The sequence below is a fragment of the Cheilinus undulatus genome, linkage group 23 (genome assembly GCF_018320785.1).
Source record: "Cheilinus undulatus linkage group 23, ASM1832078v1, whole genome shotgun sequence".
Classification (NCBI taxonomy): domain Eukaryota; kingdom Metazoa; phylum Chordata; class Actinopteri; order Labriformes; family Labridae; genus Cheilinus; species Cheilinus undulatus.
In genome coordinates, this window is record NC_054887.1 from 7,156,001 (window position 1) to 7,183,550 (window position 27,550).

Below are 27,550 nucleotides of genomic sequence, written 5' to 3' on the forward strand. Positions count from 1 at the left end.
ATAAAAATCCTGTCAGTTTCCTGATCTGATTCAGATATCTGCTGGTGTTAAGTAGCTTTAACTCAACGCTCCTCCCTCTAAAACTTTGGTCCTGAAACTGAATGAAGTCTTGTTCCCAAAGTTCCCATAACTGTTGAAGAGTTTGTTCCTCTGGATTTTTCACAGTCTAAGCCAGTTTGAAGCGGCCATTGGAAACGCATTACTAAGTTCAGGATAAAGAAGCTCTATTGTGAGTCCGACCTCTCTAAGATTTTTTTAAGAAATATGATTCTGTTGTGTTATTTTAAGAGGAACGGATATGCAACATTAGGCCTTTAAATTCAGGAATATACTGTACCTCATTTTTTGTTTCTGATTTGATCTCCTTTATTTCTGTGGAGAGAACAAGATGTGCTATCTGCCTGAGTGGAAAAACAATTTGACATTTACACGGGATGACTTTAGAAAAAACAGAAAACAATGGCATTTTGCCAGTGATATCAGAAGAAAAGAGGAAGTGTAATCAGATTAGGAAAGTCTATGAAGGCAGCCCGTTTTTAACATTATTAGGAGAATAGACAGTCTACAATGGTTAATTTAGCTATCAGGCAGTTTATAATTCCATTCATCCGGGCCACAAATGTAGATAGTATGATCCAAAATCTAGGACACTGATGGAAAAGGTAACTGTAAAACATAGATAACAGGGATTTTCTTTTGTTTCATTTGAACCAGCCTTAAGGACATGAACTTGAGTTTCTTTAATCATCTGTCAACTAAGAGCAAAGTTCTTGAATTTGCATGGTTTGTATTTGGTATTAAAGAAAAGGCCAAAATCAAAACCAATGAGGTTAAAGCTTCTGTGAGGAATATTTAGTTACCTGAATTTTGGCGCCCCCTGTGGTCAAAGTGTTAGCTCTTAATGCTTTGTTGTTTTTGCCCCCCCCCCTTTTTTTTTTTTTTTTTTTTTTTTTTTTACAATTAATCTTTAAACTGCCAAAGTCATTAACAAATTTCGGTGGGAAATGTTTTAAAAATGGCTGGCAAACCAGCCAAAGCAGTTCCAGGCTATGAAAACAACCTCAGTGAAATAGCCAATCACTTTGCTAATGGTAAGGTTTTCTTTGGTGGCCCATAAAGTATCACCAATGATAATTTCAGCTGGTTTTATATCTGGAAAAAGTCTCTGAACACTTCACTAGAAGGTTCACAAGACAAGTAAGAAGCAGTTTTAGATATAAGATAGCCCAAAACTAGTTTTCCTGTCTACATTAGTCCTCTAAAAACATTAATTGTGTGTTTTCGTCTTCCAGAAAAGCCCATGATTAGCAGGTCTTCAGAAATCATGTCATTTATTGCTGTAATTACGCCAAGCAGTCTAGTTCCGGTATGGCATGCATTTGTGTATCATTTGTGAAAGTTGGGGGTAAAAGTGCCAAAATAACTGATCCACAGTGGTCAGATCAGGTTCATTGAGGATATCTTTGTACTTTGCTCCATTGAACCAGTCTCCCAAACCCTGCTGCTGAAAAGCACCCCCACAGCACGATGCTGCCACCACCATAATTCACTGTTGGGATGGTAATGGGCAGGTGATGAGCGGTGCCTGGTTTCCACCAAACATAACATTTGAATATGGACAAAATTGTTTTTTTTCTCTCAGTCTCAGAGTCCTTCAGGTGCTTTTTTGCAAACTCCAAATGAGCTTTAACCTGCTTTACACTGAGGAGAGGCTACCATGTAGCCACTCTGCCACTGAGCTCAGATCAGTGGAGGACTGCACTGATGGCTGTCCTTCTGGAACTTGAGACTAGAATTTAGATCAGGCTTAAAATCACCAGCCTGACTATTCAGTCCGTCTGTAACCATATTAACAGGCTCAAGTCTGACTGAACCAAACATTTTTTAATAAGGAGACTATCATAATCCAAATTAGATGAGGTACAGTTATGTTGATTAAGTCATGATTTTGCCTCTTTTTCCTCAGCCTGTGCATAATAACTGCCCACATTGTTGTAAAGTGGAGCAGGCTTGCAGTGCCACTTTTAAACAGCTTTTCTCCCTCATTGTGATAAAACACACATTTCAAGAAAACAGTAATATGGAATTGCAGACCTAATACACTCGAGTCTTTGTTTTACATGATCATGGCATCACTTGGCATGGCTCAGAGCTGTTTACATGGAGATGAGACACTGGCGATCTAAAAACAGATGTTGGTTGAAAAACTTGAATGGAGCCTCCAATCTAACTGTTGAATCAAACTGTCAAATTTGTATTTCTTCATTCACTTTCTCTAACTGTGATAAATGATACAGCCCTTAGAATAGTTCTGTGTAGGTTTGATTTCAACCACTACTGTAGCCCGGAGCAGACAAACTAGAGTTTTTAAGGTCTTTCTATTACACGCCCTGACACGAGAGTCTTATACATGATCTACTATTCTTCTACCAGTCAAACCAGTCTAATCTGTCAGTCATCCAGTGAAGAGTAATTCAGTAAATATATTCTAATCATTAATTTAAGGATTTATGTTCCATATGGCTCCAGAGTGAGCTGCACTATGACTACATTGTGTTTGGTTTAACCTTAAAAGCCTCGTCTCTGCAGTCATTGACTATTAGATTATCATTACTATTAGGCTGGACTCAAAGATTTTAACTCCATTAAAGCTGTAATATAAAGCAGCTTGTTGTGATGTAGTATAATTTAGTGCTATAAAGCGTTTGATGAATCACTGTTAATCAGGCTGAATAAAACTATAACAAGATGTATTTGTCTCTTTATTGTAGCTGAAACAAATGTCGAATTTAAAGGACTCAATTATAAAAAAGAATGTGTACTGCAAGCTCGTTAGTTACAGTCAGTCACTGTAAACAACAGAATAACCTCAGGAGACACTGAATGCTCCAGAACAGGGTTGGGCAACTGGTGGCCTGCAGGCCCAGACAACCCTCCACCTCATTTAATGTGGTCTCAAAGTCAATTTCAAATTAAAATAAATTATAAGCCTTAAGAAAACAGGCAAAATGTGACAGAAACAGAAAGATTTCACATATGATCTTCTGCTACTGGTATATGGTAAGAAATTTTAATAAGTTTTTGATTTAATTTAAACACTACAAAACATTATCAATTATTTTCTCTTCAGTTGATATGAAAGCATACTATTATTTACATTTAATTTTAGTATATATTTATGTTTAAATATATACTTTTTTATTTTATTAGAAAAATTAAACTTATTTCTTAACTTCTGAATATCTTTTATTTGTTTTTTATTTGATTTTCTCTTTTAATTTTTCTTTTTATTTACTTTTAGAATATTTATAATATTATAATATTTATGTTTTTATTTATTTTTAATTTTTTGATTTTATTAAAAAATAAACGTATTTATTAACTCCAGAATTTCTTTTTTTGTGATTTTATTTATTTTCAGTTTTGTTTTATTTCATTTTTCTTTATTGATTTTTTTAAAAATAAATTTAATGTCTTTTTATTCGTGTTTGATTTATGTATGGTTTTTTTATCTTAAAAAATAGAAATCCATTTATTTCCACTTTAAATTCATTTATTTCCATTTTTGTTTTTTCATTTTTTATTTCCTTAAACTATATTTCATTTAAATTGAATCGGTTTTGTTTTTTAATCATTTTTCATCTATTAAAATTCCTTTTTACTGTTTTTTAATCTTATTTATATTTAGTTTTTGATTTGTATTGCATTGTATTTTATCTTAATTTCTTTTATTTTAATATTTAATTTCATTTGTGATTTTTTATATTGAAGCTTAATTTATTTTGTCTTTCCTTTTGATTTTTAACACGTTTATTAGATTGGTTTTGGTTCCTTTTATACATTTTATTTAATATTTTTTTCTTTTATTCATTTCAGAAGGTTCAATTGGCAGCAGTAGTTTCTTTAAAAATGCATAGTTCAATGCACTTTTAAAAAAAATATGCAAACAAAATACCAAGTAGGTATCACGTTAAAAGCATTTGAAAAGCAGCTTGAAATAGTTTAATTTTGTGTATATTTCATGACATAAACAATTTTATTTGCACTTGAGTTTAAAAAAAATTTTGGTGTAATAAAATACCAGGAACGTAGTATATTTTTCCTTTCATTGGTTTGTAATCACAGGGGTTACACTGAGAACTTCAAAAATATGTAACAATTTGACCCTTTGGCATTGAAAAACAGATTAATGTGGTCACCAAAGTTGCCTTTCCCTGCTCTAGAACATTAGGTTGATGTTGAATGTCTACTCTTTCATTGCAAATGTCTTAAATGTTGCTCGTACACATAGTCGTTAAAAGCTTGAGGCACAGCTAAAATAACCTCTGCAACGAGTAATAAAACCATTATCGATCTGTTAACCCCGACCTTTGCTTCAAACCTCTAGATTACATCTTCCTCATCACTCCCAGTGAGACATCAACAGTCTCTACAGCCCCTTTGTGGCCTGTTTGCCCCTGAAGGCCATGGAAGTCTCTCAAGTCCTTTTGCACGGGCCTCCTTCAAAGGGAGCCCCTTGTCCTACCTCTGGCCATGGGCAGCCTTGAAAGGTTACCTCCTCAGGCCACGTCTGTGTTCCTGACGCCACTGGCTAAATGCTTTGTCCTGATTTGACTTCCTTAATTTGGTTTATGTGTGTGGGAGTGTGTGAAGCTCTGCCTATCGTGTCTGCTGATCTCGTCTTTCAGCAGAGGAACAAAGGGAGATGAGATGTTAACAGAGAGGCCTGCTAAGTAGCCACAAGCCAAGAAAACGAGGAACTCAATGGAGTGACAAGCTTTGTGTATGTTAAGCCTTGTGCGGCTTCGCTTTAGGATGTAACACTAGGTTTTATCTTGTGGCTTCTGTCTAACTGGGATGTTTTTGATGCAAGTTTGTGTTTGAGTACAGAAAAAGAGAAAAAAGTACAGAAAGAAGTTAGACATCTATATCTATGCCTCCATGCTGGTGGTCACCAAATTGGGCCTCATGCCAATCCCTTTCCTTAGAATGTGGTATCTCAGCTTTGAGGGATATTCTTTCAAACTTTGCACACATGTCCACTCCGACACAAGGAGGACCTGTTTAGATCTGGAGTTAAAGGTCAAGGTCATCGGGCCTTATGCTCCTCCGTTGCTAGAGAATGTGATTTCTCTACTTGAAGCATGCACGAACATCCACTCTGACTCAGTCATGAACTTACTGGATTTTGGAGATCATTAGGGCAAAAACTGTTGTTACTCTGGCAATGATGATGCCAGGAGAACATTACCTACCTGACTGCTGTGTGCCAACTGTGAAGTTTGGGACTGTTTTTCAGGGCCTGGTGTAGGCCCACTATCTTCATTAAAAGCCAACCTTAATGCTCCAGCATACTAAGGCATTTTGGACAATGCTTTGCTTCCAACTTTGTGGCAGCACAATTCTATTCCAACATGACTGTGCCACAGTACGAGCAAGGACTATATAGACATGGTTTGAGGAGGTCGGTGTAGAACAGAGGTCATCAAGCACAATCGCACAAGGTCCTGATTTAGTCTTGACAAAGACTCTAGGGGCCAGACTTTCAAATAAACAAAAATTAGAGAAATATTTTGGTCTAATTAACATATTATTTGTATTTTCTTTCAAAAAGCAGGACATTTTTAGGGATTACCTGTGAGATCTATCCCTATTATCTGTAATGCAGCGGTCCACAAGGAGACAGAGCTGTCCACAGCGCTGGCTGGGCCCCTGAAAATCCCAGAGAATGGGCCCTACCCAATTTTGATTCAGCACCAATATGAACTCATTTTTGACACTTTTTAACTCCTTTTCACTACTTCATGAAGTCATTTCTGAAACATTTGTCCCACTCTTAACCCATTTATAATCATTTTTGCTCCTTTTAAAGGAGATATATTATGCAAAAATCACTTTTCCAGGCTTTTCTAGCAAAAATATGGCCTGTCTACGATCCCCTCAAGTACCAGAAAAATCTATTCCTTTCCCCTCGCTCTTTCTCCACCTTTCAGAAAATGTGTGCTGAACCAAGCTGTTCTCAGATTTTCCCCTCATGATGTCATGTGGGGAGTTAGCTCCGCCTCCAGGTTCGTTGGCCCTTGCTGGAAGAAAGTTCAGCCCCCCTCTCCTGATCTTTGTCTAATCTACAGGCTGAGAGGAGGATCAGGAGAGCCACGTCCATTTCCTGAGAGGGGTGTGGTCAGGGGCGGAGTCACACAGCTCAGTAACATTTAAAGCCACAGACACAGAAACAGCCCGCTCTGAACAGGGCTGAAAAGGAGGGGTCTTTAGACATGCAAAAATCCTGTACTAGAGTTTTTTTTTCAGCAACAGACATCACAGGCATGTTTTAGGGATCTCTGTGACCAATATAAACTTGTCTTAAAAGGGTAAAATATGTCCCCTTTAAACCAATTTTTGCCAGTTATTGCCCCTCTGTGCCATTCTTTAACTCCTTTTAACTACTGTGCCAGGCTATTTTTGCTATATTTTTGCTACTTTCAACCTATTTTTGATACTTCTTGCCCCTTTCTGTCTCTTTAACCAAATTTTGCCATTCTTTAACCCCTTTTAAACCACTTTTCCTGCATGTTTTATCCCTTGGGTTACCTATTCAATCAATTCTTTGACATTTTTCATCTATTTTTGCCAAGTTTTAACCTATTTTTGATACCTTTTGCCCCTCTTTAATCAGTTTTTGCCACATTTTAACCTCTTTTCCTGTCAATTTGTATCCCTTTGTGCTACTGCAAAACCCATTTCGTCACTTTTCACCACTTTATCTGGTCATTTTTGCAACATTTATGCCAGTCTTAACCCACTCATGGCTGACAAGTGAATTTCAGTCAAAACAGATCAAATGTTAAGTCATTTTGGAACAATTTCAATTTCAATTTTTGTTGGGATGGATTTAACAGCTGATAACATTTAAACCCAAAAGATACACTTAAAACCAGAACGTCTATTTGTCCTATTTCTCTGAATTTAACGGTCTTCTGGGGGCCGCACTGGAAGCTTCTGGGGGCCTGATATGGCCCTCTGGCCACCAGTTGATGATCAGTGGTGTAGGACAATTTGTCTGGCCTGCACAGAGCACTGACCTCAACCCAAATGAGCACCTTTAGGATGAACTGGAATGAAAATTGCAAGCCAGGCCTTCTCATCCAACATCAGTGCCTGACTTTATAAATGCTCTACAGAATGAATGGACAGACATTCCCACAGAAACACTCCAACATCTTGTGGAAAACCTTCCAAGAAGAGTTTAGGCCTTATATATTCTTATGTATTTACTGTAGCAACAAGTAGAAAACAGTGGTGGACTAAAGTAAGTATAAAGCAGCTTCATAACATGTGCAAATATTGCGACCAGCTTTAAAAAATGTTGTGTAACAATGAGTAAAATATTCCTTCTTTTTGATGTGACAAAACCCATCTGATGGCATTCTGGCACTGAATCAACAGTTGTCACACTTTACATAAAGGCTTGCTTTAACCCACCAGTGGTGACTTCCTCTTGGCAGTGACCTCATCTGAAGCCAATTTCAAAAATGCTTTTGTGCCACATCATTCAAGTGTATCCTCTGATATTTTGCATTGCATTCTTCGAATACTGTTTAGAGTATACTGTACCCTTTCATGCAGCACATGCCCACTCGTAAAAATGTGATACCTATTCTCCCAAACACTGGATTTCCCTCACACTCTTTATGACACATGGACCTTAAATACAAACAAAGACACACACCATAGGGGTTCATGAATACAAATTATCTTGCTCTTTTCCTTCCCCTATGAGCTTATCTAGCTTCTGGGGAGACCTCCAGCCCACTCCCTCCTTCCTCCTTAAACACAGTTCCCCAAACCCAGCAGGAAGCCCCTACCGGTCCTGACAGAGTCCCTGATGCACACTGTTCACTTCCCCAGCCACACACTAACACTACAACTCTCAAGACATTGTACCTTTTTTGCCCCCTTTTGAATCCTATTAGTGCGTGAACTTAGTTTAACTGAAAAAGACTGTCCACTTCACTCAATTAGGCGTAATAGGATTAGGTTGCTGGTATGGGCCTGGAGGTTTAAATGGGAATGGAATTTTTGGCAGACACCTGCTCCATCCATTGCATTAATCTTATCAGGACTACGGAGTATGCAGAGGCCCCGGTGACGCTTGGGGTTGCACGGTTGTAGTGGTGCATGGGCTTTGGCTGAGATTGCAGTAGTACCAGAGAAAGCTTGGCAGTGGATGATGGCATTACTGATTTGAAAAAAGTTGGTTGTACAGGAGCTTAGCAAATAAAACTGCATGTGCACTGAATCAGCACCCGTCACTATGTTACAGTGAGGCTCAAGGGACTGTTTTATGATTTTAAATAAGAAATCTGAAAAAATATATAATAATCTAATAGGGACACACGATGTTGGATTTTTGCTGATATCCGATATTCCGATATTTACAGATTCATTTTAGCCGATCAATATCAAACATGCTGGGAAAAAAAGTCAGTCCTTTTAGACACTTTAAGGTTTAAGGATGACCAAGGAAACAAAATTTAGTGCTTTAAAACACTTTAAAGTTTAAAGAATGAGGATAAATAAAGAAAAAGACCTCACCTGACATAGGTCTGTTGGTTCCGACTAAAAAGGCACTAATTTTTTATTATATATCAGTGTTACTCAACCATACTCAAACAAAGAGTCAAATTGTTTAAAAATACCTTTGCAAGAGCCACAGTCTAAGTGGTAAAAATTGGCAAAAACGGCTTGAAGTAGCAACAACAATAAGTTAAAAGAGGCAAAAATGGACAAAAAGCAACAAAAATGGGTGAAAAGGGGTGAAAATAGGGAGGGAAAGGTGGAAAAAAGGGTCAGAAAGTAGTAAAAATGGGTGAGAAGTGACAAAAAAAATTGAGTTATAAGCAGCAAAAAATGATCAAAAAGTGGCAAAAAATGAGTGAAAGGTGACTTAAATGGGCTAAAAGCAGTCAAGAGTGGCAGAAATGGGCAAAAAAAAAAAGGAAACAAGTGGTATTTAATGGCAAAAGGTAGCTTAAAAGGCTGAAAAGTGGTGGGGAAAAATGGTGAAAAAGGCCAAAAAAAGAGATAAAAGTAGCAAAAAGAAGTGGCTAAAATGGGCAAAAACTAGGGAAAAAGTGGTATTTAATGATAAAAGGTAAATTAAGTGGGTGAAAATGGGGAGAAAAACTGTGGAAAAGGGCAAAAATGGGATAAAAGTGGTAAACAAAAGGGGGGGTTAAAGTTGCAAAAAAGGTTTTAAAGTGGGAAAAAAAAGTAGGAAAAAAGTGTTATTTGATGGCAAAAGGTAGCTTACAGAGCAAAAATGGGATAAAAGTGGTAAAAAAGGGGGTTAAAGTTGCAAAAAAGTTTCAAAGTGGAACAAAAGGAAGGAAAAAAGTGTTATTTGATGGCAAAAGGTAGCTTACAGAGCAAAAATTGGAAAAAAGTGGCAAAAATTGGAAAAAAGTGGCAAAAATGGGCCAAAAAAAAGTAAGAAAAAAGTGGTATTTAACAGCAGAAGGTAGCTTAAGTGGATAAATAGTGGCAAAAAATGGTGAAAAGGGCAAAAAAGTTTCCCTTCTTATAGGTTTTCTGGAGGAATAATTTTTAATATTAAGACATAAAAGATCCACAAATAATCACAAAAGGGCCACATGTGGCTCCAGAGCCACACGTTAAGTATCACTGGTATATATGGACAGAATTTACAGTCAATATATGCTGAAATACACAGGCAAAATATCGGATGTAAATATCGGCAGAAATTTTGATATCTGCAAAAAAAACTTAAAAAAAAAACGATATTTGCCTTTTTAAGCTAATATCTGCCAATACCAATACCAGAGCAATAATATCGTGCATCCCTATAACCTAAGGCAGTTATTGTTGATCATTTGCTGTGGCCAACCTAATTCAACAGCCAATTGGAGCTTGTAGTCTCATAATTGGTAAAATGTGGATCATTAGTATAAAAACATCTGTGTCTGGAAGGTCCAGTTACTGGTTAAACAGTATTCATGGCTGCCATTACACCATCAAGACAAAAGAACACTCCAGCGAAATAGTTATTGAAAAGTATACGTCAGGGGATGGATACAAAAGAAATTCTAAGGCTCTGAACATCTCCTGTAGTTCAGTTAAATCCATATTTAAGGAATGGAAGGAATATGGCACATGTGCAAATCTGCCTAGATCAGGCCGTCCTCATAAACTAAGTGAGTGTGCAACAAGGAGACTAGTGAGAGAGGCCACCAAGGCACCTATGACTACTCTAGAGGAGTTACAAGCTTCAGCAGCTAAGATGAGAGAGACTCTGCAGATATCAACTGTTTCCCAGGTTTTTCACCAGGAAGCCACTGTTGTAGAAAACTCAGCTTAGATCTGGACTACAGTTCACCAGAAGGCATGTGGAAGACTCCATGGTCGAGTTGAAGAAAGTTCTTTGGTCTGATGGGACAAGACACTAGGTTTGGTGGACAACAAACACTGCACATCACAACAAACACACCATCCCCACTGGGAAGCATAGTGGTGGCAGCATCATGCTGTGGGGATGCTTCTCAGCAGTTGAACCTGGAAGGCTCGTAAAGGTAGGGGGTAAAAAGAGTGCTACAAAATGTTGAAAAATCCTAGAGGACAATCCTATTCAGTCTGCAAGAGAACTAGACTTATTTTCCAGAAAGACAATGACCAGAAGCATACAGCGAAATCTATACAGACATGGTTTAAAGGCAACAAGGTGAAGTTCTGGAGTGGCCAAGCCAAAGCCCAGACCCTAATCCAATAAAGAATTTGTGGCTGGACTTGAAAAGAGCTGTTCATGCCCGATCCCAATGCAACCTGTCAGAGCTTGAGCAGTTTTGCACGGAAGAATGGAGTAAAATTGATTGCTGATTGAGACCTATCCTCACAGAATCAGTGCTGTGATTGCAGCCAAATGTATCGACCATGATTGATTTATAGGCACGACATAAATCAACACTGATGTAAGGCTATAGCTATTGCAACCAGTACATTTTTAAGAAGCAATTAAATATCTTATGAACCATTGGAGTTAAATAAGTCACATAGTGAGATTTCAATGGGGCAAAGGAAATGCAAGAGAAGAAGAGCATGGCATTGACAAGTAGATCAAGATCTAAAACAGCACCCCTAATCAATTACTAACTTTTTGAAGAGCTAATGACAAAGATTCAATCAGATTTACAATCTAGACTTGTAAAAACCAATTAGGGGCCAGTCCAAGACCTTAAACATAGGTAATACTGTAAGAGCACTAAATGCACAGATCAGTTTGACAAGCTACATTTCCTATCAGCTGATGAGTTCAGATAACAATCATGAGCCCTCACTCTCTTTTCTGATCAATGACAAGGAAGATACAAAAGAGGACCTTATGTTGAGGGAAATGTAGCAACCTCATTTGTTCAAAGGGGACATGTCGGCTCAGGCTAATGCTTCCTACAGTCATCCTGCAAAGAACTGAAAGTCAGTGATCAGTCAAATCAAATCAGATCAGCCACAAAGATGGCTATGCAGGAATATATTCTGATGATTTTATTTTGCAGTTTGAGCATCACATTTTTAGTGTTTCCTTGCAATTTTTATGGCAAGAGGAAATCTAACAATCATGCAACATAGTTCAAGATGGTATTATTATGGTATTAGTTAAGTTGACCATCTAATCATGGCAGATGGCTGACTTTAAATGAGTCTGGCTCCTCTAGGGTTCTGCCAGTTGCCAGTTCACATCTTCAGAACTGCCAAGGTGCGCTTGAGCAAGGAAGCGAACCCTCAACCGCTCAACAACCGAGTACAAAAACCAGGTTTCCCATTGGAGAAACATTATGGATCCAACTGGAAGTTAGGAAACCATGCAGGCAACCATGCTAAGGTGTTTTTGAAGAGTGTTGTTTGGGATTTTGGATCAACTATTTACTATGTTATTATGGATGAAGCCAAAAATTGCACTTAAGACATGCACAGAGTGAAAAACAAAAGTCAAAGCCATGTGTGTTTTCCACATTTTACCAGATGGTAACAAAGAGCCCTAATTGTAGTCAATCCTCTTGGTTACTAATCACCATTCTTCCCAGGGGTGTCATACCAGGTCTCATACCAACACCTCACAATGTCTTTCCCGGAGGTCTCTCCATGTCCCTGGATGCTGTGAATAGCCGTCTTGGTGGCCTTGAAACCCCCCGCTGCCCCACCCTGAGGGATTATGATATGTTTTGTCCAGGAGTGGCTTTTGTTTTTGTTCTTCGTGTCAATTATCAGGACAGCCCGATGGCTTGATCTCGGCTTTTGTCAGAACAATCGAGCAGGAGAAGGTCAAGGGTGAGCTGGAGGGTTGGTGGTGTGTGGATCTGTGTGTTGCAGGGATGGAGTTATATCCAATGGGAGACACTAAGGAATTGAACATGAAACATTTAGAGGGCCTTTCTGTCTAATCCTATTAGTGTCTTAGATAACCCTGCCACATCAGGAGAGGTCAGGGAGTAGACCTCTGATGCTATTGTATCCACAAAAGATCAAATTCATCCCAGAGTCATAATCTTTTTCAGGGAAATCAAAAGATGATTGTTAGGGGTGTTATTATGATTTTACTGAGAAAATTATAGATACATTGAATGCTTCAGTCTTGAGTAAGATCTGTAAGTAGGTTACGCATTAAGCCTAGTTCTGTAATGACATTTACACCAGTCTTTGCAGTCTTGCCATTGGAACAACTAAACTTAGCTCTGATTCTTGTAATCCAATCATCTTCCTGAATTTTGGCTATACACTTTGTGCTTAAAATGCCCTGAACCATTAGTCTGTCTAAATGCCATCACAGGGTGACTGCTGTGATTATAGAGAGCCAAATATGCAAATGAACCAACTTCCAAGTGGATTAATGACCTCTGCAACTCTGAATTTAGTGCCTGTTTTCACAGCCAGTGGTCATTTTCCATTCAAAACCAATGTACAGTGCCGTGAAAAAGTATTTGTATTAGAAAATACAAAATGCAGTCTCTAAATGAGGATTTTATTTATTAAGGGGATAAAATCCAAACCTAACTGTAATTAACCACAAATCTTGGAAAGCGGAGTATTATTTCACTGGGCACAACCAGGCCTGATTACCGCCAGATTTGCTGAATCAAGAAATCCCTTAAATAGTAGCTGTCAGACAAAGTGAAGTAGGCTACAAGATCTCAGAAAGAAACGCATCATGCCACGATCCAAAGAAATTCAAGAACAAATGAGAAACAACTTGATTGAAACCTATCAGTCTGGAAAAGGTTACAAAGCCATTACCAAGGCTTTGGAACTCCAGGAAACAATGGTCAGAGCCACTATCCACAAATGGAGAAAACTGGGAACAGTGCTGAACCTTCCCAGGAGTGATCAGCCAACCAAAATGACTTCAAGACTGCAACAACGACTCATCCAGGAGGTCACAAAAGAACCCAGAACCACACTATATGGGGACATTACAGGTCTATTTGTATAAAAATTTGCCTGTTTTCTCCAAATAAATCATGAATCGGTGCTTATCTTGGCATAAATATCATATTTTTCATTTACTTTTAAAAAAAAATTCTCCTTAGTAAGTGTATAAATAAATTTAAGGTGAACCACATTTTGCAGGGCCACTGGAGCAGCTGGCTTTACATTCTTACTAGTTACAGTGTCGTGAAAAAAAAATGTGGGAAAAATTTAACATGCTAAAGACGATCCCAAAAAGGTAAAGCTGTGTCAACAGCTATAAGAAACATGGCCTCCTACTTAAAAATAAACAACTTGCTTTTAGCCCCACAAGTAATTAGGCTAGGAGGCTTTAGCATTGTAAATGGGCATGGGTAAAATAGTTAAAATTGTAAATAAAAAGGATAAATCAGCTACCATCACTATATAAGCATGCTATTTCATATCTAGTAGACATATACTGTAGTTAAACTGTGGTTTATATCTACTGTTAGTCGTCACCCTGAACTCTGGATGTAAGAACAATATGGTGATTCTGTCTAACTCAGCACTGACTGGGACATTGTAAAAGAAACTGTATTTCATTTATGTATAATTGCTTTCAACTATAAAAAGGACTTTATTATTAGCTGTCTATTTACTCCATTACCTAAATATAGTTCTACCCTAAAAGGGCTGCAGTACAGTGAAAATATTGTCCTTTTAGGTGAAATGATCTCAGGTCACACAGGAAACACAGTTTCAGCCTGAGGCTTCATTGGATTAGCTAATCACATTGAAAACATTCTTACTGTGTGAATTAGACTCTGAGCTGGGCTTGTAAAAAGCCTCCAAAACCAGATTTAGAGCAGCAAAATCTGGCTCATAATCTGTTAGCCTCTATTTGATTAGCATTTTAAGCCAAATTGTCTTCCCAAATATGCAACAAAGAACTTGTCACTCTGCCCACTCCCTCTCACGATATGCACTGTGCTGATGAATGAGAGGTTCACTACTGCTAAACAGTCACTACCAGTGTTATTTGGAGATGTTCAGAAAGAGGCTGTGGCTGAAACAGTGTACTGCATACTATTACCAAATATTCAAACATTCTGTGTGCTAAGCTAACATTCAGAATGCTGTTCCACCACACTTAAAAAGCCCATCATCGCTGCATATTTTCAATCTGCTATATACACCTTTATATCAGAGTTGCTGGAAAAAAGCAATTATTGTGTTTGTTTCTATGATTAAGTCAAGTCAAAATGTCCAGAAATGGATGTTTTTAGATATACTTTATAACCTCATGAGTGCATTTTCAAACTGATGGCTGGTATTTTTCTTTGTGCATTATCTCCACCTTTACTGGTGCACAGGTGCAGCAGGACTGTGCAGCTTGTAAGTTGCTCCATTAGCATTAGCATTAGCAATGCTAGCTCTCAGTGTTGGTAAAGTTTCTTGGGGGGGGGGTTATTTCCTGGGCCCCCAGTAGGGAGGGGCCCTGGAGAAGCCTGTAATGAAAATTGTTTTTTTTTTTTTTGTTTTTGTTTTTTTTCTTAGTAATTACTGCAATTATTGAATCAAAAGCATCTAAATGAATTGGTCAACAGACTGTGATTTATATCAAATAGAAATACTGGGGGGCTACTCCTCCTTTAAAATTGTTATTTAGCTAAATAATGCAAGTAAATTTAATTAAACCATAGAAAAAACATGCTCTTACATTTGGAAATTATGGTTAAGAAATGCATTAAAATGCATAGATATTTAAATAAACATTTGTTGCTTGGCTAGTCAGTGAAGGGGGGGGCCCTGTGTAATATTCTTCTGGGGGCCCAAAATCCCTAGCTATGCCCCTGAATGGAGCTGTGAGCTACTCAGCCTGTTTGGTTTTCCCTAAAGAAAAGTGTTGACTCATCGTGGATTCCCCAGATAAGAGGAAGCCTGACCTGACGTGCATGTTAAGTGTGCTAAACTTAAGTAATGTAGCCTTCTTCACAAATGGTTCATACTCAACTTCGTATCAAACACAACCACCCAGAGCTAAAATGAACAGAATAAAGTCCAATAACACAGAAAATGAAAATAACAGGACCTATCATCTGTTTCATGTCAAAGACCGGTGTTATGGTCTAATGAGTGACCATGTTAACTGGTGATTATGCTTAATAATAGACAACAGACACTTAAAACGCCTCTTTGTTTAGTTTTTCATTAAATTCATATCTGCCAAGTATATTTTAGTCATTTAGGAACATGTGATTAACATACACAATATGGACAAAAGTATTTGGCCACCTGAGGGTTACACCAACAGGCATTGTAATGACATTCAAATAAATGGAGTTGGCCCCCTTTTGCTGCTACAACAGCCTTCACTCCTCTTAGAAGACTTTTCACAAAATTTTGGAGTGTTTCTGTGGGAATCTGTGCCCATTCATTCTGTAGATCAGCCTTTCCCAGTCTTCAGTACAGCACAACCTGAGACCTGAAAATCTCCTGGGGGCCCACCAAAACCCTGGAGCAACCATAACATAAGGCTCAAATATTTACTTTCATGTTTCTATTCCATTAACGATGCCTGCTTGATTGCTGTAAACATAAAATCACTCATAAAGGGTTTTTTGGGGTCATGAAGTACAACGAATGAGCCAGTGCCATTATTTAAATTATGTGTCCTAATATTCATCTCCATAAAATTTACTTTGTGGCCCAGAAAACTTTCCTAGTGGCATTACTATTTCCAAAGACACTCCAAAATTCCCCCAAATAGGCAAGCAAGAGGCATAGTATGTTCAATGGATGGCACCAGTTAATCCAACACCAGTTAAACCCTGACACTGATCAGACAAAATAAATGATGAAGGTTACATAAGTTAAATTTTCTGTCTCTTTGTTACTTCTGATTTAAAACAGAATTTAATCTGATTTTATTTTTAATAGAGTTTCTGTTTTGAGTCACTATCAATCACCCCGCGGCCCACCAGCAATACCATTGGGGCCCACCAGGGGGCCAGGCCCACACTTTGGGAAGCACTGCTGTAGAGCAATTATGAAGTCAGAGACTGATGTTGGACAAGAAGATCTTGCTTGTGATCTCCATTCCAGTTCATCCCAAAGGTGCTCGATAGAGTTTAGGTCAGGGCTCTGTGCAGGCCAGTCAAGTTCTTTCACACCGACCTCCTCAAACCATGTCCTTGCTTTGCACACTGGGGCAGTCTTGTCTGAATAGAAAAGGGCCTTCCCCAAACTGTTGCCACACAGTTGGAAGCATAGCATTGTCAAAAAATGTCCTAAAAGATGGCCTTCACTGGAGATAAGAGGCCTAAACCAAACCCTGAAAAACAGCCCCAAACTATTATCCCTCCTCCACCAAACTTCACAGTCAGGCAGGTTATGTTCTCCTGGCATCCACAAACCCAGACTCACTGCCAAACAAACAGTCATGATTCCACAGAACACCCCATTGCAGCTTTTTTTTTTACATTATTGCAAAGGTGGCATCCATCACACCCCCTAATTTCAAAGTTGCACCTTCAAAACAAAAGCTATCAGATTATTTATTTGTAAAAATTGTGTCATTTCAGAACAATAACAAAGCTGATTAGCTGGCTAGTCTTGTTAAACAAATGGTCAAATTATCTGTATTTTTTTATAAGTTATCTCCTTTACAATAATCAAAGGAACTGTCTGCACTGGCCACCCGGCATTCTGGGGTCACTGAGTTGAAAAGTGGTGACACGCTGGATGATTATATCAGCGGACGTGAACAAGGCATGAAAATCCGGCTGAATCCCGCTGAACTGATACCATATATGGAACGAGGCTTAATTGCGTGCAGTTGCTGGTGATAGCATGTGTGTTTTGCATTGACATATTTAATGTTTCCAGCACATTGCTCCATCTATCTGAATCATTACACGGGACTTCTGTCTGCTCTGATCCCTCCGTTCAGTCATCCGTGCATCGAGTCCAGCAGGCAAAACCACGGTCCAGCCAGCCTAGGCGCTCAGCCAGTCCAGATGGGTGGTCCAGACCAATCACGGCTGCTTTGGCTTGCCTTAGTGTCCCTGCTGCTTTGACACCCTCCCTTTTTTATGCGCTCTCTCCTTGTCTCACGCATACCTCTGATTTCTTATCCGCTCTTCCTTCACACAAGGCTTGGCTAATACTCTGCTCTTTCCCTTTTTTCGGCATATCTTCTACACTATTTCCACTTCTTTCCTCCTTTTACATCTTTATATTTCATGATTCTAAGTTGTGATGTAAGAATAAGGGAGTTTGCACTGACAAACCACTGTCTCTGTCTTTGATTTCCCCCAGTATGCTCAAGCTAGCCAACTGAATTTGTGGAAATCTTTGCATGGCTCTGTTCACCACCCAGAAAGTTATGTGTCTGTTTCCACCATGACTCACAGGCTCTGCCATGGATATTAGACAAACAGACCCAGAGTTGTAGAGATATCCACAATGCTGAATGTGACAGCAGTTTCACAACACACCACAGTTGTGTTAGGAACGTTTAGCTAATTTGACACCCCACTCTTTGAGATTTGACACAGCAAACTGAGAATTTCTGTACATCTTTGCACTTTTGATCTTAAAGATCTTTGACTGGAGAACTACAACCATCCTGTAAAAGCTGACAGCTGCACATTTTCATACTGGAATTTTGATGACCTTAAAGAAAGGGTTTCCTCTGTGGCTGTGATGTGTGCTTTAAGCCCACACAGCACTCAGACACCAAGACTTTAATACTCTCCTGGCTAAAATAGTTATTTATGCTATAGGATGTGAAAGTTTCATAAGCTAAGCTGCACACAGAGCATAGCAGCTGCTGTATTATATGAGAAAGGGCATCAAAATTGTAAGCAAGCATGATGCACAGCTGCTGCCCATACATTGGCATTGGGCTCGTCATGCATTTAACCATTTTATTGCAGAGTGGGTTTACAGTTTTACTTGGTGGAGAAGGCTCTAATCAAAAGATGCTTCCTGGGTTAGTGAGGCTGCATGCTTTGACTTTCCAGGGAGCGCATAGCTAGAAACCCCCATATGTATATAAATATATATCATATATTTATATATGAATCTATATTTATGCCATAAATACATTTATGGCAATGTGTACTTTATACTTTGGAAGCCCATTTCTGCCACTAAAAAATTCAAATTCCATATAATTTTGACCTTTTATCTCATAATCAAGACTTTTTCTCTAGTAATTATGACTTTTTAACTCATAATATCAACTTTTTTATCTCATAATGATTACTTTTTATCTCATAAATCTGACTTTTTATCTCATAAATCGGACTTTTTATCTAATAATTATGACTTTTTAACTCATAATATCAACTTTTTATCTCATAATTATTACTTTTTAACTCGTGAGTTCAACTTTTTATTTCATAAATCTGACTTTTTATCTAATAATTATGACTTTTTATCTCATAATTTCAACCTTCACCTCATAATTATGATTTTTTCTGTCGTAATTATTTCTTTTATCTAATAATTATGACTTTTTATCTCATAATTATTTCTTTAATCTGATAATTATGAACTTTTTATCTCATGATTATTACTTTAATCTGATAATTATGACTTTTTAATCTCATAATTATTACTTTTTATCTCTAAAAATTTCACTTTTATCTCATATTTAGGACTTTTCATCTCATAATTTGGAATTTTTAACTCATAATTATGACTTTTTAAGTCCTATTTGACTTTTTATCTCATGATTTTGACTTTTAACATCTAATTATGACTTTTAATCTAATAATTTCAACCTTTATCTCATAATTATGTTTTTTCCCATAAGTATTTCTTTTTATCTAATAATTATTACTTTCTATTTAATAATTTTGACTTTTTATCTCATAATTATTTCTTTTTATCGCCTACATTCGACTTTTTGTCTCATAATTAGGACTTTTTATCTCATAATTTTGATTTTCTATCTCCTTATTTTGACTATTTATCTCATAGTTATGACAATTTAAGTCAAAAATATGACTTTTTTGCTCATAATTTCGACTTCTTACCTCATAAGCACAAATTTTTACCTCACAATTATGGATTAGGATTGGATATGGATGTTTAAAAAATTGGCAATCATAAAACAAAAATCTGGCAGAGGAGACCAGGACTGTTAAGCAGCTGGATCCTTCATCAGACAAGATGGGACAACATTCCTCTCCCAAACTCCAGCAACTGGTCTCCTCCAAGATAACTGTTTGACATGTGTTGATGCCATCAAATTCAAAATGAGCTAATATTTTTGATGCAATTGTAAAATTTCTCATTTTCAACATCTGCTATGTCGTTTATGTTCTATTGTGAATGTAATTTGGGTTTATGAGGTTTGCAAATCACTGCATTTACATTTTACAGCATCCCAACTTTTTTGCAACTGGGGTTGTAATCAGGTCTTCCTATACTGATTATACAAAATGCACATTTAATTTTAACTCATAAAGACTTTATCATAACTGGTTGCATTATAAACTCGAAGTTTAGAGGGAATTCCCCATTAACATAGGGACATGCAGCTGATACAAAACAATGGGACCATATAACAGGAGTATGGACTGGGACGGGACTAGAAGAGTCACTTTAGAGTCCAAAACATTTAGATCTGCTTCTTTGTAAGTGTTCCTGGCTGTTAAAGTCTGGAGATTTCTTGCGTTCTTGTGTTTGATCCAGAACAAACAAATGCAATAGGCCTGGCTAGAACTGAGTCAAATGCTTTTTTTCTCTTTGCATCATTGCAGAAACCGATCTTTTATCCGTTCCACCTTCACTTGCAGCTACCTCACCTCTCCTCCTCAGATGGTTAATGGGGCAGCTTGTTCCTCAGGGCAGTAGAGAACTCACAAACACCCACATGCATTTTACGTATGCACACAAACACACTGGAGCAACTTTAGCACATGAAAGACCTCCTGCAGGACTGAGAAGCGTGCTGCAACAATGCTTTGAAGTCTATCAGTCATCCATCCAGTGTGAGGATGTTTTCTGTTCCTCTTGCTCTAATAGTCTGATTCATTTCTCCCTTCCTCCCTAAAGAGACAACCACAGCCGATCTGGGAGTCATTTGGCTCCTTTCACAATAAGCTCTGCGCATCCCAAACATCCAAAATTCAAAATTTGCATCAAAGCAAGCCAGCAATCCATTTTTATATTTCATTCCAAATGGGAGCTGCAATCTTCATGCAATCTAAAAAAAAAAGCACACAGTAGCTGCAAGATCACATGAATGCATACATTATGCATACATTGACTGGCATACAGTAATTGCAGCGGCCAGTTATGGCTCAGTGGTCTGTCAGCACATTGTGTGGGTTTTTAGTTGCCTGGACAATGGTGCTACAATCCCCTGAGACAGAATTCCTAAGAAATGACCCTTAAAACACAGAGTTCATTCAAACAGCTGACATGTTGAATAGAAGTCATAAACAGCCAAGCATCAGCAGCAGATATTAAAGCATTATATTAGGAGGTACGGTTTTATTGACCTCTTTATTTGATCTAAAAAACAGAGCTGAATGGACAACAATGCAGCACTGACATGCAGGAGGACTCTGGCTGTGTTTACGATGTGGTCGGGATTCGTATTTATGACGGCTGACGCATACGATGGAGGTCTGTAATTATACATGTGATGACATATTTTAACCTGACAGCTCAGTAATTATCCCCCTGTGGTGATATATGGGCTATTAGAGGAGGTGTTTAGATAAGGAACAGCCACACTGGTGGTGGGTCTATTGAACTGGAGGTGCTAGCTGTTTGCATTGTGATCACAGCTCTTTGACTGGATGCCATATAAACAGAATAGACTGTAATGTGAGGAGATTTAGAGGCACAATGGGAGAGTGTTCACTTGAAGTAAAGCCACAGGAGATTTACAGCAGCTATTTAGAGGCCAGTTAATGTACAGAGAAGGTGAAGACAGGGATGCATACTGACCTTTACAGCAGTGGATACAGAGTGGAGATGCAAATCGAAGGCTTTGATCCAAACTTTAACATCTTAAAGGCTTAAAGTCAGATTTGATGAATCAATTAAAACTTATTATAAATCTCCATAGCTTTCCCATCAAATTCATCTTGACTGTTAGCATGCTGTTACAGCAATTAAGTCTTTCTGAATGTGATGCAACAAGCTCTGCACACATGGATTGGGGGATTTTCTGCTATTCTTCTTTGCAAATCCTCTCAAACTCAGTCAGGCTGGCTGGATATCCCACAGTCAGCTGTAAGTGATTCTATCAGAAAGTGGAAGCGTTTAGGAACAACAGCAACTCAGTCAGAAGCGGAAGACCACATAAAATCACCTCTTTTATGGTGCATGGTGCTGCCACTTCCACCGGAATTTATGCAAGCACAAAGACTGAAGCAGGAGCTTCATGGATGGGTTTCCATGGCCGAGCAGCTGCATGCAAGCCTCACATCACCAAGTCAAATGCTAACACTATGTAACACATTGACACTGGACTGTGAACACGCTCTGTGGAGTAATGAACCACTCTTCTCTGTTTGGTAATCAGAATGGCAGGTTGGGTTTGGCAGATGTCTGGAGAACATTATGCCTGACTGCATTGTGCCAACTGTGAAGTTTGGGGCTGTTTTTCAGGGTTTGGTTTAGGCCTCTTATCTCCAGTGAAGGCCAGTCTTAATGCTTCAGCATACCAAAACAATTTGGACAAAGCTAATGCTTAACTTTGTGGCAGCAGTTTGGGGAAAGCCCTTTTCTAGTCCAATATGACTGTGCCCCAGAGCACAAAGCAAGGACTATAAAGACATGGTTTGATGAGTTCAGTGTGGAAGAAATTGGCTGGCCTGCACAGCCCATTGAGCACCTTTGGAATGAACTAGAACAGAGATTGTGAGCTAGGCCTTCTCATGCAACATCAGTTGCCTGACCTCTTAATGATCTATGGAATGAATGGGCGCAAATTCCCACAGAAACACTCCATTATTTTTTAGAAAGCCTTCCAAGAAGAGTGGAGGCTGTTGTAGCTGCAAAAAGGGGGCGTCTTCATATTAAAGCACGTCTTTAAATAGAATCTCATTACAATCCCTGTTGGTGTAATGGTCAGACAGCCACATACTTTTGTCCATATAGTGTAGTTTTCATTTTGACTAAAATGAGCTTGGCAGATATAAATTTAATATAAAATGAAACAAAGGGACTCTTTAAGTGTTTGATATCTGTTACTATGACAACCTCAGACGTATTTGATACATAGTCACCAGTTAGCACGGTCACATGTTAGACCAGTGATACTCAACGTGTGGCTGTAGAGCCACATGTGGCTCTTTTGTGATGATTTGCGGCTCTTTTATGTCTTAATTTAAAACATTATTCCCATTTTTGCCACTTCTTTTTGACACCTTTATCCTTTTTTTTGCCACTTTTTTTTCCTTTGTTGCCACTTTTAGCCCATTTAAGCTGCATTTTGCCACCTATTTCCTATTTTTTCACTCTTTGATGCGTTTTACCCATTTTTCCACCTTTTTGCTGATTTTTGCCCATTAAAGTCACTTTTCACTCCTTTTTTGCCACAGTTTTGCCACTTTTGGACCATTACAACACCCGTAACTCATTTTTTTTTTTTACCACTTCTCAGCCATTTTTGCCACTTCTCCCCTTTTTCTGCAACTTTTCTCCCAGTGTTTGCTGCTTTTTGCCCATTTTTGCCACTTTTATCCTGCTTTTAGCCATTTTTTTTTTGCCCCCTTTTGCCTATTTTTGCCACTTCTCATCTATTAACCTGCCTTTTGCATTTAAATTCCAATTAATTCCCATTTTTCTGCCTTTTTTCTGATTTTGGACCATTTTTGCCACCTATAACTCATTTTTTTTGCTGTTTTTCACCCATTTTTCCTTCTTTCTGCCTTTGTTTGCCACTTTACCTCCTGTGGTTGCCCCTTTTTGCCTACTTTTGCCACTTCTCACCCATCTAAGCTGCCTTTTGCTATTAAACGCCACTTTTTACCCGTTTTCCCACCTTTTTTCAGATTTTTGCCACATTTTGACAATTTTTTGCCAGCTTTAACTTATTTTTTGGTCACTTCGCACACATTTTTTGTCACATTCTGCCCTTTTTTTTTAAAGGTTTATTTTTTGCATTTTTCTGCCTTTATTTGATAGAGGAGGACAGTGGATAGAGTCGGAAACAGGGATGAGAGCGAAGGAGAGACATGCGGTAGAGGGCCTCAGGCCAGATTCGAACCCAGGCCGTCCATGTACATGGGGCACGCATTAACCACTCGGCCACCTGCGCCCCCACATTCAGCCCTTTTTCGCCACGTTTCTCCCAGTATTTTCTTTTTTGACCATTTTTGCCACCTATAAACTTTTTTTTATTATTATTATTATTATTATTATTATTATTATTAGAGGATGATAGTGGATAGAGTCAGAAACAGGGATGAGAGCAGGGGAGAGACATGCGGTAAAGGGCCTCAGACCAGATTCGAACCCAGGCCGTCCGTGTACATGGGACGTGCCTTAACCACTCGGCCACCTGCGCCCTACCACCTATAACTTATTTTAATTGCCACTTTTCACCACTTGGATTGTCGCTCTTGCAAATGTATTTTAAAAAAATTTGGCTCTTTGGTTGAGCAGGGTTCAGTAACACTGTGTTAGACCATAACACTGGTGTTTGGCATGAAACAGGTGATAGGTCATCTTATTTCCATTTCCCATGTCAGTCAGTAGTTGTCTCTATTTTAGCTCTAGTTGGTGGTGTATGATGTGAACTCAGGTATGCATGTGCATGCATGTACTTCAAAAAGTTACACGTTTATAAATTCTACATTCATTTTGTACAAAAAATTTCCAAACTTTCATTTGTTTTAAAGTCCCTGTTGGTGTAATTGTGTGGTGGCTGAATACTTTTGTCCATAAAGTGTATATTTAGATTAGTCCTGTTGAAACACAACCATTTCAAATGACTCTCCACGCCATTGCCACCTACCTTCCATTGGTTCTGGGACTGGTACCAGACAGGGACCGGCGCTCTGGTGTAGCGCCCTCCAAAGGGACACTGAAATCGGGAATGATGGACGGTGCCACTGGGTTGTTGGGAGTAGAATTGAGGCCAGCTATGCGGATGTGGTCCAGAATCATAAAAACTCCTTCCGTCATTTCTCTGACTAATCACCCACTGGTCGTCTTGGCCGGAGCCAAACTGGGACATTTCTGGTCAAGCTGAAACTGGATCAAAGCACAGACAAGGAAATAACAATCAGAGAGAATATTAACCTGTTATGTAATGAAATTGTCCTGTTATCCTTATTGAATCATAGTCCAGTCTTAATTGTGTGTTACTGAGAGAGAATTAAACATTAGACAGAAGGTGCACTGTTGGATGTGCTTGTGTGTGTAGTTGTGAATTTGCCAATTTGCAAGCTTTTTACTCATGAGAGCAGATTGTTCCAACAGTTTCTTTAGATAGACTGGAGCTGGCTTCCATAGTAAGCCTGGTTGCTAATCCTGCAATATAGTTTCATGTTGCTTAAAACAACATTAAAGGAAGACTTTGTTGATTTTCCACCACATTAACACAGATTATTCACAGTGTGGAATGTCTGTCATGTCCAGTATAAAATTAACTCCTATGTAGCTATCTATTGCAGCATGTTTTCTTCTGTGTATAATTGGCATGCTTTACATCAGTGGATTCCCAATGAATATTAATTATACTAAATTAGCAACAGCTTTTTTTGCCCCAGTGTCTTAACCCTTGTGCCTTCCTCAAATTTACTACCCTCTGGACACCTTCGAGGCAAAAATGTACACGCACAACAAACTGCCGTTAAATCACAATGTGTCAATATGGAGTTTTGCCTGGAAGATGTCCAGAGGATATATCTGGCTCTACGTAAAAAATACTAAAGCAATCAAATCAATTTTGTTGCCAATCTTTGACCAATCCAAGACTCTTATCACACCCAAAGCCCCATCTTTCTACTATTTATTATATAGAAAATAATCAACTTTTTGTGTTTTTTGCAGTAAAAAATGAATCAGATAATCAAACTGGCATTTAAAGGGTTAAAATTTTGAGAATTATTGTATGTTTGGTCGTTTTGTGCAGGTCTGAAGTTGTTAAAGAGATTTATGACAAAAAAGTTTTAAAAAAATATTGATGTATGGTGATTTAATAGCAGTTTTTTATATGTGTACATCTTTGCCTTGAAGGTGACCAGAGGGTGCCCTGATGTTTAGTGTTTTAAGGCTGTTGTAGCAGTCATGTCTTAAGCTATGGTGTAAAGTCAACCCTTCAGTGAGATGTGTGAAGTTGCGTAACTGTTAGTACCCAAGAGATGAAACGTCCTTCTTAATCAGGAGAGTGTGAAGTCCAAAACCAAATAAAAATAAAAAAGGCAAAAAAAAGGGTGTAAAACTCTGTTCTTACATGATAACTAAAGCCTACATGCTAAACCTACAGCAGTGTAAAATAATGGCAGTGACACTGATTGAGGTAAAAAAATGAACAAGATACCAGTACTGTTTGCAGTCTACTCCATTCCCCTTAAAAAACTCTCACTATGAGTTTTACTGCTGGAAATATTTGCCATGTATTACTTGAAATGTTAACCTGCATATTTGTTATAAAAATTTACATCACTTAGTCTAATTCATTAAAAATCTTTTTGTCTCCCATGATGAGAGTTACACAAACCTGATTATTATCGAGCCTAAAGAATCCAAAAACAGCGATGAGAGCATCTGAGAGACTCTGGCTTAACAAGAGTCATTTGATGCATATTTGAAATCAAGTCAGTCTGATGGAAATCTTGCTGCATGCCGTGTTATCTGAGGAGAATTGTTGATAAAATCACCAATTCATCTCAATATGACTAGAAATGTTTGGTTGCACAATAGAACGACTTTCCCTCAATTTGTCTTTTTTGTCATTTTATTGGCAATGTAAACACAGAAAAAAGGGCAAATTTAACTTTCACACTGCATGCATTTTAAACCACGCTTTAACTTAAAGGTACCATACGTGGAATTTTTGCACTGTAATGTCTTAAGTATTAAAAAAATGACCAATCCTATATTGTAGTCGATAAAAAAGTATTGTTGATTTTTTACACTTTAATTGATTTTATAAATCAATCATGGACAATAATTCGACTTTTTTTCATGAAAGAAATGAAAGAAAAAACCTAAAACAGATTTCTACAAAGTAATACCAATTAAGTAAAGATATATAAGGCAGTGGTTCTCAAACTGGAGTTCAGGGATCCATGGGGGTCCGCGAGCTACTGCTTGGGGGTCTGCAAAATAACTTTAAATACATTTTTAAAATCAAATAAATACATAGGGACCACAGTGCCATACAACAACCATACTAAACCAATGACTCCCACATAAGTCAGCTTTGGGCCAATAGAAACTAAGATATGAAATAAATATATCACTTGTCAATCAGGATGCATTCAGTGTGCAGGTCCAGCTAGCAACAATGCATAAATATTTAAGTGTGCCCACTTCATCAAGTGATGCTAGGCCCAAACCAGCCAAACTGAGAAAATATGACGGCTATCTCAAGTTTGGTTTTATTGAGAACAGCGACGGAAGACCAAAATGCATTGTGTGTCTTCACAAATGAAGCCATGAAGCCCACCAAGCTAAAGGCTCATCTGACAACAAAGCATGCAAAGTTTAAGGGAAAAAAAAACAAAATATTTTTTCTGATGAAAGGGTGAGGAATACATCTGCTGGAAAACATGAATGGTGAACCTGACCACAACCTCAGAAAAAGCACAGAGGGCTTCTTATTTGGCTGCTCATAGGGTCGCAAAACATAAGAAGCCACACTCGATTGGACAAGAGCTTGTGTTTAGGTTTAGAAGACAACATCTAGGAGTAAAAATGGCAGTTAACATATGTTTGATCGGCATGAGGGTTATGTGGGGGTCCTTGGAAAATTTTCTGCCCCGTAAGTGGTCCCTAACCCCCAAAAGTCTAAAAACCCCTGATATAAGGAAAAAAGGTGACTGCATAAATATTCACAATCACACCACTGAGTCTGTGTGGATCGGTCTCAATCAGTCTTGCACATCTG

At 38.2% G+C, this 27,550-nt stretch overlaps 1 protein-coding gene across 2 annotated transcripts in view; it reads right to left on the reverse strand.

The window, feature by feature from the left end:
* tfec (transcription factor EC) overlaps positions 1-27,550 on the reverse strand; it is a 101,445-nt gene that overhangs the window by 56,907 nt on the left and 16,988 nt on the right. For both annotated transcript variants that reach the window (XM_041780302.1, XM_041780301.1), the window contains exon 2: positions 24,449-24,687. In XM_041780302.1, coding sequence (XP_041636236.1) covers positions 24,449-24,670 — 222 coding nt within the window. In that variant the 5' untranslated portion in view covers positions 24,671-24,687. The remainder of the gene's footprint in view (positions 1-24,448; positions 24,688-27,550) is intronic.